Here is a 13,632-nt window from a genome sequence, read left to right as displayed (position 1 = left end):
TTTGGCTAATTAATATGGCTCTGAGTTTACCGTTTGTTAGGATTCAGGTAATGGGATGCAAAAGGTTTTCTAAAAATTTGATACTTAATCAAACTTTTGTATCCTGATTAAACACACAATAAAAACCTTTTGTTGATTCTGATGATTATTATTATTTTATTGTGTGTTTTGCTTTGTGAAGGAATAAGACGACCTTTTTCTTCTCTGAAAGGTAAGAAAATTTCAACAGGAGATGGTCTTAAATGGAAGAGAAGTGATAATGTTCTATATACACACATAAGTGGCCAAATTAGGCAAGAAGGCCTTTACATGAACAGAAAAAAAAAGCGCTGTGATGGTTATTTTGTCACCTGTCGCACATCTGTACTAAAAGTAGTGGAATCCTATGGACCCATTCACAAATTCCTCTTTATAATGGAGCATGTGAACAGCCTGTTGAAAAGATAACGGATTGTTCATCGAGACTGAGGTTCCTTGAAAAACGAATGCCACACAAATGCAAATTGACCTTCCTTGAAATACGGTTGTATGAATAAGGCCTAAACAAAGAGCCTTCTAATAAAAATTTCCTCAAAATCAAGAAGATGACTGATATGGAGACCTTGTTTTATTGCCAAATATAAGAATGTACTTGCTATATTCTACGCTTGACTTGACTGATGGCGCCTCAACTCTCTAGTGTCTTGATGATTCCCCTCCAGTAACATTAATCTTTTATTACATGGCATTTATCTGCATGTCCATCATTATCTTAAGGGTAATTGAACACACATCCTGCAGTTTTGCCATCTTTCATCAGTATATATTTAGGGTAGAGTATAATCCTAAATATCAATATACTCCACGATTCATAATGTCACCACTCTCTCATCTTCTTTCACACAGATAAACCAAACACATCTGGAGCAGGTACCACAGGTGGCATTATTGGAGGAATTATAGCAGGCATTGTTGGCATTGCAGTAGCATCCACAGTGATAATGATCTGCCGACAGCAGCGAAGGAATGAAATTGCCAAAGATGAGGAAGAGTAAGTGTAAGCTATTTCTAAGTCCCATACAAGTGAAGTCTGTCCTGTGCAAATTGAGAGACCTGCTCTTGTATGGCCCCTCTCTGTTCACTTTGGGGTACAGACATGGCCAGGAGGAGGGAACCACATCTATCAGGTATCTATGGCATATACTATGTATGTAGCCATAAATACTGAGATGGGAATATAAAGTAATAAATGGTAAATAATAAAGGGGTGTGTCACCAAAAATGGACTATTTTTTTAAGCCATGTTTTTATGTGAATATATTTAAGACTTTTTATGATTTTAATTTTCCATGTCACGATCTACAATGTTTCCCAAAAAGTTTGAGCGACAAAATTCTACAGCTACTGGGCCAAATCCTGACTGAAGGCAACCCATTCTTGCCTAATTGGTGATTGGAATTTGGAGGCTTGGCCACAGGTTCTCAATAGGATTAAGAACTTTCTACCCATAGACCCATAATTTCAATGTTTTATTCACTGAACCACTTAGTTATCACTTTTGCACATAGTGATCCATTGTTCTGAAAAAAGGATTGATCATCAAATTGCTCCTGAATCATTGGGAGAAATTGCTCTTGGAGGATGTTTAGATATCTTTGTTTATAGTAGTGTTCTTTGGCAAAACTGTGAACGGGTCCTGTCCTTTGGATGGATAGCAGCCCCACACATGAATGGTCTCAGGATTCTTTACTGTTGAAATGACACAGGACTCATGGTAGTGGTCACCATTTTTTTTCTCCAGACAATCCTGCTAGAAAAAACTTCTCTCTAAAGAAAACCTAAAGAACAGACTGGCAATCTGCAGGAAGTACATGGAATGTTCTGCAGATGACTAGGGTAAAGTTATTTTCTCTTATGAAGCCCCCCTTCAGAATCTTTGGGTCATATGGTAAAATGGGTATCTGGAAAAGAAAAGGTGAACGCTAACATGAGTCCTGTTTTATTTCAACAGTGAAGCATCCTAAGACCATTCATGTATTGAGGTTGCTTTTCTTCCATTGAAGTGGGCTCACAAACAGTTTTGCCTAAGAACCCCACCATGCTAAGAATTCTGGGTTAGAAATACAAATAAAAACTAATCTGTGAGAGAGAGGACTGAGGGACATTACCCCCTTTGACCCATGTCGAGACTTCCTGCACAGCCAACCAGTACCCTACTCTGCACTGATGAAAGGCAAAAACCTTGATACAGCTATCTGCAGATAGGAACTTCCTCCGCTGGCTTGACTATTATTCCAAGATTATGCCCTTAGGTTTCTTTGAAAACCAGGTATTAATTTATAGGGAGCTACCTTCCAAAAGGTGGTGCTAGGAGCCAATTACTCCCCCACCCCCCAATTGAGGTCTTATATGCATTCCTTGCCATGCATAAAGAATGGCATCTAAACTTTCTCCTAGACCAGCAACCCAGGAGCAATTTGGTGATGAACAATGCTTTTTCCAACATGATGGGGCACAAAGGCACAAGGAAAAAGTAGCAACTAAGTGGCTCAATGAACAAAACATTGACATTTTGGATACATGGGCAGGAAACTCCTCCAAACTCCTTCCCATTGTGGTCCATCCTCAAACAAAAACACAGAAATAAACAAGCAGCCATGAATAGGTAAGAGCGCCATCAGATAGCATGGTCCCATTTTATCAGACAAAAGGGAAATTGTCAAGTCTTTTTTCGTCCCACATGTAAGCCAACAGCATAGTTCTGAATATCCTATATATCTGGGCAGTATTTGGAGTGGGGGTATATATTTGAATGTGAGTGAGCGTGAATAACCTTACCCCACTGCTAGAAAATAACGGAGCAGCTATCACACTCTTCCTCCCTCCAATAAATAGCACCTCTGATATACCCCTACATCTACAAAACCGTGAGTAATGTGTAATTATTGGAGTTCCATTGGAATAGATGATATACCCATGGATGTCAGGAGATGGTGCATTCCTTGCTAATGGTATCAAAGCTGAGCCTTTAGCTTAAACGCTGTCAGAATTTTACTTTTGAGGTTTTTTTTTTTTGGGGGGGGGGGGTTTAACCTCAAACCAGCACCAGCAGCTACTGCAACACTCTGCACTTTCCAATCACATCCTTAAGTAACCTTTCTGATTGCAAAAACTAAAGTTATAACCTCTTAAAAACCAGTTCTGTATGTGGATATACCTCGGTGGCTGGGCTCTTCAGTTTGGAACACAAATGGATAGATTAAAGTGTCCCTTATGTGAATTACAGAAAAACAATCAATTGAATTGGAACCCTTTAAAAATAACTTTTAATCTAATATTATTAAAATGGCAAACACGCCATATCAAAACCCATATAAAAATTGTACATTGCACAGTGTTAAATGCTATTGCTCTAGGACAAAGGGACATGTATATAAAAAAGGGGCAAAGCCATATATTTTCCTCAAATTATATTGCCAGTACCTACTTTCCTTATACACAGAGCAGCTGGTCATAAATATCCAACTTAATTTGTGATCATCTTCATGCATGGGAATAGTGGGTCACAAATTAGTTGGGGCTCACAGTATTTATAATCTGTCCCCAAAACTAAGTGAACTGTAGTAAAATCCGATCCCAGTCCCCCAGAATTTTTTCCTTTAGCCCAGTATATATCCACCCCACCGAATAAAAAAAAAAAAAAAAAAGAATCTCTGTAATTCAGACCTTTTAAACGTTTGGACGTGTTAAAATAAGGTTCAGTTCACACCACATTTTAGTTACCACTACATCTATAAAATATTTTGGAATCCCTTTTACTTTTATAAGTAACAAGAGTAATGCAGCACACTATTTAGCGCCTTGAAAAAAAAGTCAGTGGATTTGCACCAGATATACCAATATGGAAGGATACCCTGAAAGCATTGGAGAACACTAGATTTCTTTTAAGTTTGGATGTAGTTTTTAGGTAAGAAGAAAATTCACTTTTCTAGTGCCATCTGTAGGTCAAGCCGTGGAACATAACTCAAATTATCAACAAAACCAAACCCACCTTTCTGTAGACAGCATTGTCTCAGGGTTGACATGATGTTGGTTCAAGGTGGGTATGTGGTTGTGCAAGATTCAGAATGTACTGCTTCTCAAAAAATACAAATTTTCCTTGTGAAGATGTAGCTCTATGGTGGGAACAGTGATCACCATAAAGGTTCATGAAATTCTCATTATTCATGTTCTCTCTTACCCCCTTCTTCCCACCACCACTTAATTTTTCTTAAGTTCATCCCTCACCTCTATACTTACAGGACTATATTGTGCACTATACTTTCATTTAACTCTATTTCTCTCTGTCCATATCTGCAAATCATGTTTATTCTATGTACCAAAGTCTGATTTATTGTCTGCACCTTCCCTGTCTTCTGTGCATATTCTGTTATTGGTAGTTTCCTTTTATGTCCCATCAGTAGATCTTACCATGATTTCCTTTTTTCCTTTTCTAACAGGGGTGATGGACCACCTGCATATAAACCACCACCACCATCTTTAAAGCTGCTGACAGAACAGGTGAAAAAAACATATATGATGTACATTGTGCTTTACACATTAATAAAAATACTCAAGGTACTTTCCATTTAACAATAATCCTCTCTATTAATCCCACATCCCATATGCTGCAGTGGGAGTCACCTCATAGGATGACATCTGTGTCCTCCTCCTGTATAATGTGTGCTTTCCAGTAAACAAGTGCTTTCCTAATAGGTAACTAATATACATAAAATGGAATATTATGAATCCCCATCTTTTATCTTTTACTGTAGTTCTCAGATAAAATCCACTACTGTCCAAATCTGTCTCCTTTACCATCTATGATGCAGCTGTTTGTAAAAGATGTATCAGGAGTGTTGGGGTTTTATACCCATGGAAGAAAAGCAAATATCAGACAGGACTTGCAATAGCTTATTTTCCTTCCCCCCCCCCTGCCCACCATAAAAAAAAATATATATATAAAATTAAAACTGCACCTTTGGCTGTGGTGTAGTCTGGAGAAATTGCTTATGGGTGTATGACTGACACAAGTGTATGGCTACTGCAAAAGAACCTTACTCAGTGCTATTATGTATTGCATTTTTGCTAGTAAGTTTGTGGGGCAAATGTGTATATACTGGCACCTCTCATTGGCACAAATAGTTAATCTACTGATGTCAATAATTAACGGGTCAGATAATTTTTTGATTTACCTTTGTAGAATACTGCAAAAAAGTTTCCCTCACAATTACAACAGTTGTCATCCGAATGCTTGCCAGCTGTTGTTCCCCCTTACACATGCTCTCTAGGCTTGGCTTAGCATGCTTGTGATTTCAATAGGGAGAGTGGACTAAGCTGGCGTCAGGCACCTGAAATAATGTACCACATACCTGTGCTGCCTTTCCCTGTCGCATGCTGATGGAGGAGAAATGGACTACAATACATATTAGACTTGTCCTGTCCAATGAAATCTGCTGACTGAGACATATTGAAGCTCTTCTGAACCCAGAATGACAGAGAATGGATTGCATTTAAAGGGGTATTTCCATGTACATAATTTTAAAATTTGTAGATAATTAAAAGTTAAACATTTTTACAAATGTAAGTAATTAAAAATTCTGCAGAGTTTTAAAGATTTTCTCTAAATATCTTGTGGTCACAGTCCTTTGTTTTGATCGGTTGCCAGTGGATACGACCATGAATGTAGGAACTTTCTAAGGTCAGAAAATCAGCCATGATTTCTTTATTGTAGCTGGAATATCTTCTCATACATGTAGTGTCCCTGTCTGATAACCCAGCTACAGTAAGAAAATCATAGCTGGGTTCCTGACAAGACCCAGACCATAGAAAGTTTCTGCATTAGATCTGATCAAGACAACAGACTGACACCACTAAGATGATTTGACGAAATCTTTAAAACGCTGCAGAATGTTTAATTACTTATATTTGCAAAAATGTTTAACTTTTAATTATGTACAAATATAGATATGATTATGTACATGGGAATACCTCTTTAAGATTACAGCAAATAAAGATACAGATATTAGACTTAGTAAACCACTGTAAAAAGTGAGAGAGGCAACTTGCTTAGTCTTTTCTTTTATTGAGATTCACCTTGCTGCCGTTTGAACCCACCAACAATGGTAAAGAAAATAATTTGTATCTAGTAAAAGTAACAAAGGCTCGATTTAACGTGAAAGTAGTGTCTATAGTGAAATAGAGATCGTAAAATATCCGCCACTAATGTTGGCAAAAAAGTTGGAGAACAACCTTGTAGAATATAAACAGTGAAGTTTTCTAACTATTGTGCCTCTCTTAGGAACTAAGTGAAACCATGTACATATCATGGCCTACAACAGTGCTGGAAAGCTTTGGATATTTGTGATCAACCTGATCTGGACCGGAGGAGGGTTTGCCGTGAAGCTGATCATGAGATTTTATTCACTGATCCAATAGTAGAATATCTATGAGGCCTGGCAGACATTACCCCTAACATTGACTGTCACCAATTGTCCATTGTAAAACTATTTCTTGATCCATGACAAGCAGTAAACATACATGTTCATTGCAGAGGATAAAATTAAAGGGCTTAATCTCACTATTACAAGAAACATCATAATGCTAGAATATTTCATTATCTGTTGGTAGGAATCTGACCTGGGTTCTTACCATTCCTCAATGATGGAACTTCATTATGTTTTTCCCTGCACAGCAAGACTTTTTGCCTGGAGGTTCCTTGTCCCCGATACAAAAACTTGTATCAGTTCACTCCAACTTTATACCATTTATGTACCAGTATAGTTCCAGTGTCTTTTATGAAGCAGGTAGGCCTCCTCATGCACCAGGGTCTGGTAGTAACTGCTACCTCTGCAACTCCTTTACTTCTGTCAGAATCCTACTGATTGCAGTGTATATCCTAGAGATAAACCATGACGTGATATGAATGGATTATCCCTTTAAACTGATCACAGAAAAACTAAGTCTCTCTTGACATCTGTGTCGGAGAATCTCATGCATATTCCATTTTATTTGAAGATAAAAAATGGAACTGAATACACTGCTATTTTTTCCCATCCCAACAGCAGAAATCTATCTAGCACGAATTCTTTTTGTTAAATTCACTCCTGTATTTTTGACCAGGAAAAATCTGAGATATAAAAGCAGCTTTTTCCACAATGTGTGACCTCAGTTTAACAGTTGAGGCTGGAGTAGATTTGCTGCTAGTCTTTATCATGATTGTGGGATGGCCCAATAATAGACTATAGGTCCTTACTGATGAAATATTCACCATTAGGCTAAGGCCCCACGGGATTTCCCACAGCAAAAAAGCGCTGCAGGAAAAACTCTGGCGGCAACGCATCACGGTTCTTCCTACAGTGCTTTAAACAAAAAGTTCTCGGAGTTTTCCTCTGCGGACTTTTTGTTACAACTGTACCTATGGGAAAACTGCCGGCGTTTCCATAGGTATAATTGACATGCTGCAATTTCCAAAACTGCGCCGGTTTTGGAAATCACGGCATGTCCACACCACAATTTTTAATGCAAAGTGTGCACGAGATTCACTAGAATTCCATCCAATTTGCCCTTACTGTAAAATGCCGCAATTTTTCCCATGGCGTTTCTGTCCCATTGGGCTCCGGCCTTAAAAGGGTTTTCCAGGCCATTGATGGCTTATGCTCAGAGTCTCAAACTGCACTTTACCCATTTTTAACCGCTTGAGATATAACTAAGGCTCTCCTTCTCGAATGCATTGATCCACACCACTGTTTCCAGTAGAAAGGTCACCTCTGTTTTTCCAGTGAATGGAGCAGCTGATTATATCATTAGTACAGTAACAAGTGAAATACAATGATTTTCACATGCTCAAAAAATATATTTTTGTTACTACTTAGTATGTACCACTTCTAGAACTTAGATATAGCGAATAGAAAGCAAAAAGCGGAATGAGGCGCTCCTTGTGCAGAACCAATGACAAAAGACAGGTGAGAGTCCACAGAAAGCCCTTAAAGCACCTGTGGAAGTTGTCAAGCTACAACTAATATAGAAGCGTATTCCTCAAGAGTGAGGGTACCATTCACTGGCAAACGGCTTACTGGTAACACCAGGGTTTTATATGGACAGCTCTTCTTAAGCAGAGAGTATATCCTTTAATAACTCTAAAAAAAAATTTAAAAAAAATACCAGGATCTGCGCTCCTCACAGGAAGTAATATTTCCAAAACTCACCGATGGCATACGGAAGAGAATTATAATTTATTAAATGTCTAAGATAATGCGTTTCGGGGCATATTGCACTTCAGAGTGCACCCATTCCTCACACCAAGTAGACATGAACCTTAGGTTCTCAGTTTGTGATATGTGTAACCTCATAGTGTTATCAGTAGGCAGTACAGTGTATTATCATACCGCTGGACATCATTTTAAGAATACTTTGCTCTGGAACATTCATTAAACACTGATCTATAACGCCTGACATAATGGTGTATATACCAGCCATTACATGGACGGTGTTACTACTACAGTAGGCACAAGATAATTTTGTACTTTTAAGCCATTATTAGTATTTACAAATGGCTGTTTTTATCCGGGGAGGATTCACATTTCTGTACTGACATCAGTGGAAAAGAATGTAGTGGGTTGGTTTTTCTTTTCTTTTTCAATAGGTACAAAGTCCAAATCTGTTCTACTACACAGTTGCCATGTTATACATGCAACCAGCAAGCTGATACTACTTTATAGATGTTATCATGGCACTCCCTCTCTAACAGTCATTTCAACCTGTATGAGCCAACTCTAGAGGGGCTTGTCCATAAAGTGATGACTTTCAGTGTTTCTGAAGTAAAGATCAACAGCAGAGCTGGATGAAATTATTGCAGTTAAGTCATAGAAGATTAATTGATATACATAGCTATTAATTAACTCCAAGTTCTGCTTGATACATGGAATAATGCCATATTTTTCATTCATTTTAGTCTGGTCACTGAAAAACTGGAGTGGATATTGGGTGTTTTATGGTCCACAGGTTGTCCTGCTTCTGAGATCTCCAGCCATCAGCTGTGATCTATTTCCTAGTAAAATTAATGGGCTGTGTATGTAATGCACAAAACTATTTGGTCCTCCAGTGTGACATACTACAGATGTTTTTAGCTGTGTCCCAATGGGTGACACTTAACTAGATCCCTTAGAATTCATTATTCAAGCTGCCTTTAACAACTTCTCACTAACCATATTGGTGGCTTGCACAATTCTCAGAATTGTAATATTGTCTTTCTTTTTCAGCCTTCTGGACACGAGACTCTATTGAAGAATCCACCACAGCAACCTGAAATTACATATCATGAGGAAATGGTAATAAATCCAAGTCTATACCAATGTGATTTTGTTACCTCAACCATGTCTGTCCTTTTAGCTTCATGTTGAAGTTATAGTACAGTGATGGCGAACCTTTTATAAACCTACTGCAACCCAAAACCCACTAAATTATTGCAAAGTGCCAACACCGCAATTTAACCTTAATACTTTGCGGATACACAGTTGAAGACTGTTGTTGTTGTTGTTATTATTGTTTATATAGCACCATTAATTCCATGGTGGTTTACAGACAGTACACAAAATATGCTAACATATACAGTGGTGGCCAAAAAAATGCACCCTTTCACAAAATGTAATGATTGTAGCGACAATGATTTCTTGTCTTTTTCCATTTCTATCCTCTTCTCTCCTGAATGACGAGTATTTGGCAATTTTTTACATGTACATTTTGTACATTTTTCAGTTGATTTCGTAGTAGGAGGTATACATAACATCTGTAGGGACTCAATTTATATGCATCACATACATTTGACAAAATCCACTGGTGGTGCATTTTTTTTTTTGGTCCGCCACTAATACTAACAATGACCATCTGCCACAGTGTGATAGAGAGCCCTGCCCACAAGGACTTAGTCTATGAGGGAAGAGGGATAGAGACAGAAGGTGAGAGTAGAGACTGTTCGGATGGTGATGTGGTGACAATAGCGTTATAGGAGATTGTAGGCCTTCCTGAATAGGTGAGTCTTCAGGGCCTTCTTGAAGCCTGTAATTGTGGGGGTCAGTCTTGTGTCTTGGTAAGGAGTTCCAGAGTATGGGGGATGCACGGGAGAAATCTTGGAGACTGTTGTGTAAGGAGCAGATGAGAGTAGAGCGGGGTAGGAGGTCTTTGTAGGATCTGAGGTTACGTGTAGGCAGGTAGCAGGAGATTATATCGGAGATATATGGAGGGGACAGGTTGTGGATGGCTTTGTATGTTAGCGTTAGTAACTTGAACTCAATTCACTGGGCAATGGGTAGCCAGTGAAGGGATTGGCAGAGGAGAGCAGCTGATGAAGATCGGGGCGTGAGGTGGATTAAGCGAGCAGCGCAGTTTAAGGTGAACTGGAGGGGCCGAGGGTGTTTGCTGGGAGAGATTAGGGTGGAGAGCTTTTTGTCAGTGGTGGTGGAGAAACAGGTTAAGGATGAGGAGCAGCGAGCAGTTGGGTACAGTGGTTGCTGGGGGTGTAGGGTGAGACAGTCACAGACCCACAAATTACAGTCGTGTGGGGTTTTACAGAGCTTTCAATAATACAAACAACTTTGTACCGAGAGGTAGCGGCCTCTGCATTTAGTACTTTTGAACAATTAAATCACGTAGGATCTGTTAATAGTGATTGTGCAATGTTATTACAGCCTGTACTAATATCACGTCTGCTATAAAACAGATACTGTATGATATAAATAGTGAAGAGGCTTCCATATAGTACAATCTGCCCCACAGTGGCCCCCACACAGTATTATATGCTCCACAGTGGCCCCCACACAGTATTATATGCTCCACAGTGGCCCCCACACAGTATTATATGCTCCACAGTGGCCCCCACACAGTATTATATGCTCCACAGTGGCCCCCACAAAGTATTATATGCTCCACTTTGGGCCTCCTCACAGTATTATATGCTCAACAGTAGCGCCCCCCCCCCCCCAAGTATTGTATGCACCACAGTAGGCTCCACACACAGTATTTTATGCACCACAGAAGGCCCCTCACACAGTATTATATGCACCACAGTAGTCCCCCCCCTCCCCTGTGGGCACACACACACACACACACACACACACAAATTACACTTGCCTGAAGTCCCATGAAGAACCGCCGGGTGTCCTCCTTCTGACTGCAGGCGCTGATGACTTGCGACTTTGGTTGGGGCAGAGGTTACATTCTACAGTCATTGTAGGCCATGGTCGCGTGGACCCGCGGTCTATACTGACCGCTTTCAGCTGTATGTTCATTTGCACATACAGCTGAAAGAAGCAATAGTTCCCTAATTGGGAATACTGTACCGGATTTCCAGTTAGTGAGCGATCCAGGCGACTGCATGCATGCCAGCAGAGAAGGCTCTGCATGCCCTCTCTGGCATGCATGCCCTAGGTTTGCCATCACTGATCTAGATGAATCTGGCCATAGAACTTCAAGAATGCACATTTCTGATAAAGAATGAGTAAACTTGGATGGCAGGTTAGATTGTGTACACAAATGCCAGGTCAGAAGGCCAACTGAGGGAGTGTGAAGCATTAATGTAGTTGATGTGGCTGAGACGTAGCTGGATTCCTCACATGATTATTGACATTTAGGCTAAAGCCCCAAAAAGTGTTGTGGGAAAAACTGCAGCGGAAACACATCACTGTTTTTCCTGCATTGCGTTTCTTAGAAAGTCTGCAGAGTTTTCCTCTGCAAACTTTCTACTTCAATTACACCTGTAGGAAAACCACCAGAATTTCCGTAGGTATAATTGTTGTTTTTGGAAATTGTAGCATTTCCACTGCGAGTATTTTTTCTGCAATGTGTGTATGGGATTCACTACACTGTGTAAAATACTGGTGGTTTTTGCCACAGCATTTCAGTGATTAAAAAAAACAAAACAAAAAAAACCCATGTGATCATAGTTCAAGGTTTCAATCCTGTTCCTTCCTTCCTCTCTCACTGTAGGAGTTCAGTCACCTAGCTCTGTGTTTTCCTGTACTTTTATTTGTACTATGTATTTTCATGTATGTACAGTACCAGGTACTAATGTGCTCTAAACATCTTGTAATATCAATGGTCAGTAATAATACCCGCTCTCTCTTTGTAGACTCCCCCGAAATTCAAGCAGTCAATAGGGCCTCATCATCACTTAGCATTAGAAGATGATTATTTGGAACAAGAGAACCCAATCTACAATGAATATGCGCCTCATGAAAGGGATTCCCCGAGAGAAGACCATGGCTTTGTGATGTCCCCTGCTGTGTACGTTTGAGGAACTTGACCTTCTTTAACGAAAAAAATGACCTAACTCCTGCTTCAGCCAGCTCATTGGCCTGCCTTTTATAGAGTCTGTGTGGACCTACAGCACATGCCAGAACTGTGTGTTCATAGAAAGTAATGATGTTCTACCAACAAGACTGGGCAACACAGATGGAAGTTGGTCCTACAGGGTGACATTGCACAAAGGGATACACCGTATACTTTTACATAGATGGGACAAATACGTTCACAGTGACATGAGTCAGTATAGATAACACTGATACAGTGTTAAGCACAAAAGGGATGGTAAGTATGAAAGACTGGTCCAAGGAGTGCATGGATGTATGTATGTAAATTAATATGGATTTATGATGAATTCTTTTACTAAAACAGTGATTAAATATCTAAGGTTTGTGACTTTGTTTAATTTTTGCAGTCTATTTTTAATAAATCATTAAATCTTTTTATAATCCCGTGAATAATGTCCATTTGTCACGGTTTGCTTTAACAATCTGTTCTGCTAAAATGTGCTCATGAATTTACAAAATTCCTCATCTCCATAGTTTTATGAAATATAAATACAGCTAAAAGATCAGTGGTGAGTAATCCATAGTAGAACACAGTACATATCATAATGCATGGCTCACGTATTACTGCATACTGTATACCGATCAGCCATATCATTGACACTGCTGATAGGTAATAGGCATAACAATGACTACCTTTAAAACTGTAGTAGGTATTAGTCATTCACCCATCCTTCTATATTCTCACCATTGACAGTGTCATGAGCATCCAAAAAGTACATATTAGGTAGGTGGTTTCATTGTTATGGCTGAAATCTGTACCTGTCAGCATATCACACTAGTAGCAACAAGAGTAAGTGATAATGTTATGTTTGAGCACAGCCTAAGGCCCCATACATGCAACTCTTGTCCTGTGCAGGTCCCTGGAAAATGGAACAGATGTACCTAAGGCTGTATTCACACAGAGTAACGGCAGGCGTTTTTTGTGTGTTTTTTGCACATAGCGCCGCGTATACGCGGCGTTAACGCCGCGCTATTTTGCGGTGGCGTTGCCCGGCGTTAACGCGGCGTATACGCAGCGTTAACGCGGCGCTACGCGCAAAAAACACACATAAAAACCCTGGCGTTACTCTGTGTGAATACAGCCTAAGTGGCGTGTGCGTCTATTTGATTTCCATGGATTTTATTAAAGGAAGCTGTAAAAACTGATAGGAATGGAACGTGATATTTTACAATCATATGTTCAATCTGGAAATAAGGGATGCCTAAGGTCTGTCTAATAATACCGCCAAACACAAGAATTTGATCATTC

General features: G+C 39.5%; 1 protein-coding gene across 1 annotated transcript in view; it reads left to right on the top strand.

The window, feature by feature from the left end:
* Positions 1-12,726, top strand: part of NECTIN2 (nectin cell adhesion molecule 2) — a 60,245-nt gene extending 47,519 nt beyond the window's left edge. Inside the window, exons 6-9 of the mRNA XM_075280303.1 lie at positions 886-1,030; positions 4,479-4,539; positions 9,279-9,347; positions 12,143-12,726. Coding sequence (XP_075136404.1) covers positions 886-1,030; positions 4,479-4,539; positions 9,279-9,347; positions 12,143-12,307 — 440 coding nt within the window. The 3' untranslated portion in view covers positions 12,308-12,726. The remainder of the gene's footprint in view (positions 1-885; positions 1,031-4,478; positions 4,540-9,278; positions 9,348-12,142) is intronic.
* Positions 12,727-13,632: the final 906 nt, after the last annotated feature.

The sequence above is a fragment of the Leptodactylus fuscus genome, chromosome 6 (genome assembly GCF_031893055.1).
Source record: "Leptodactylus fuscus isolate aLepFus1 chromosome 6, aLepFus1.hap2, whole genome shotgun sequence".
In the NCBI taxonomy this organism is placed as follows: Eukaryota; Metazoa; Chordata; class Amphibia; order Anura; family Leptodactylidae; genus Leptodactylus; species Leptodactylus fuscus.
This window is presented reverse-complemented; position numbering and strand designations above follow the sequence as displayed.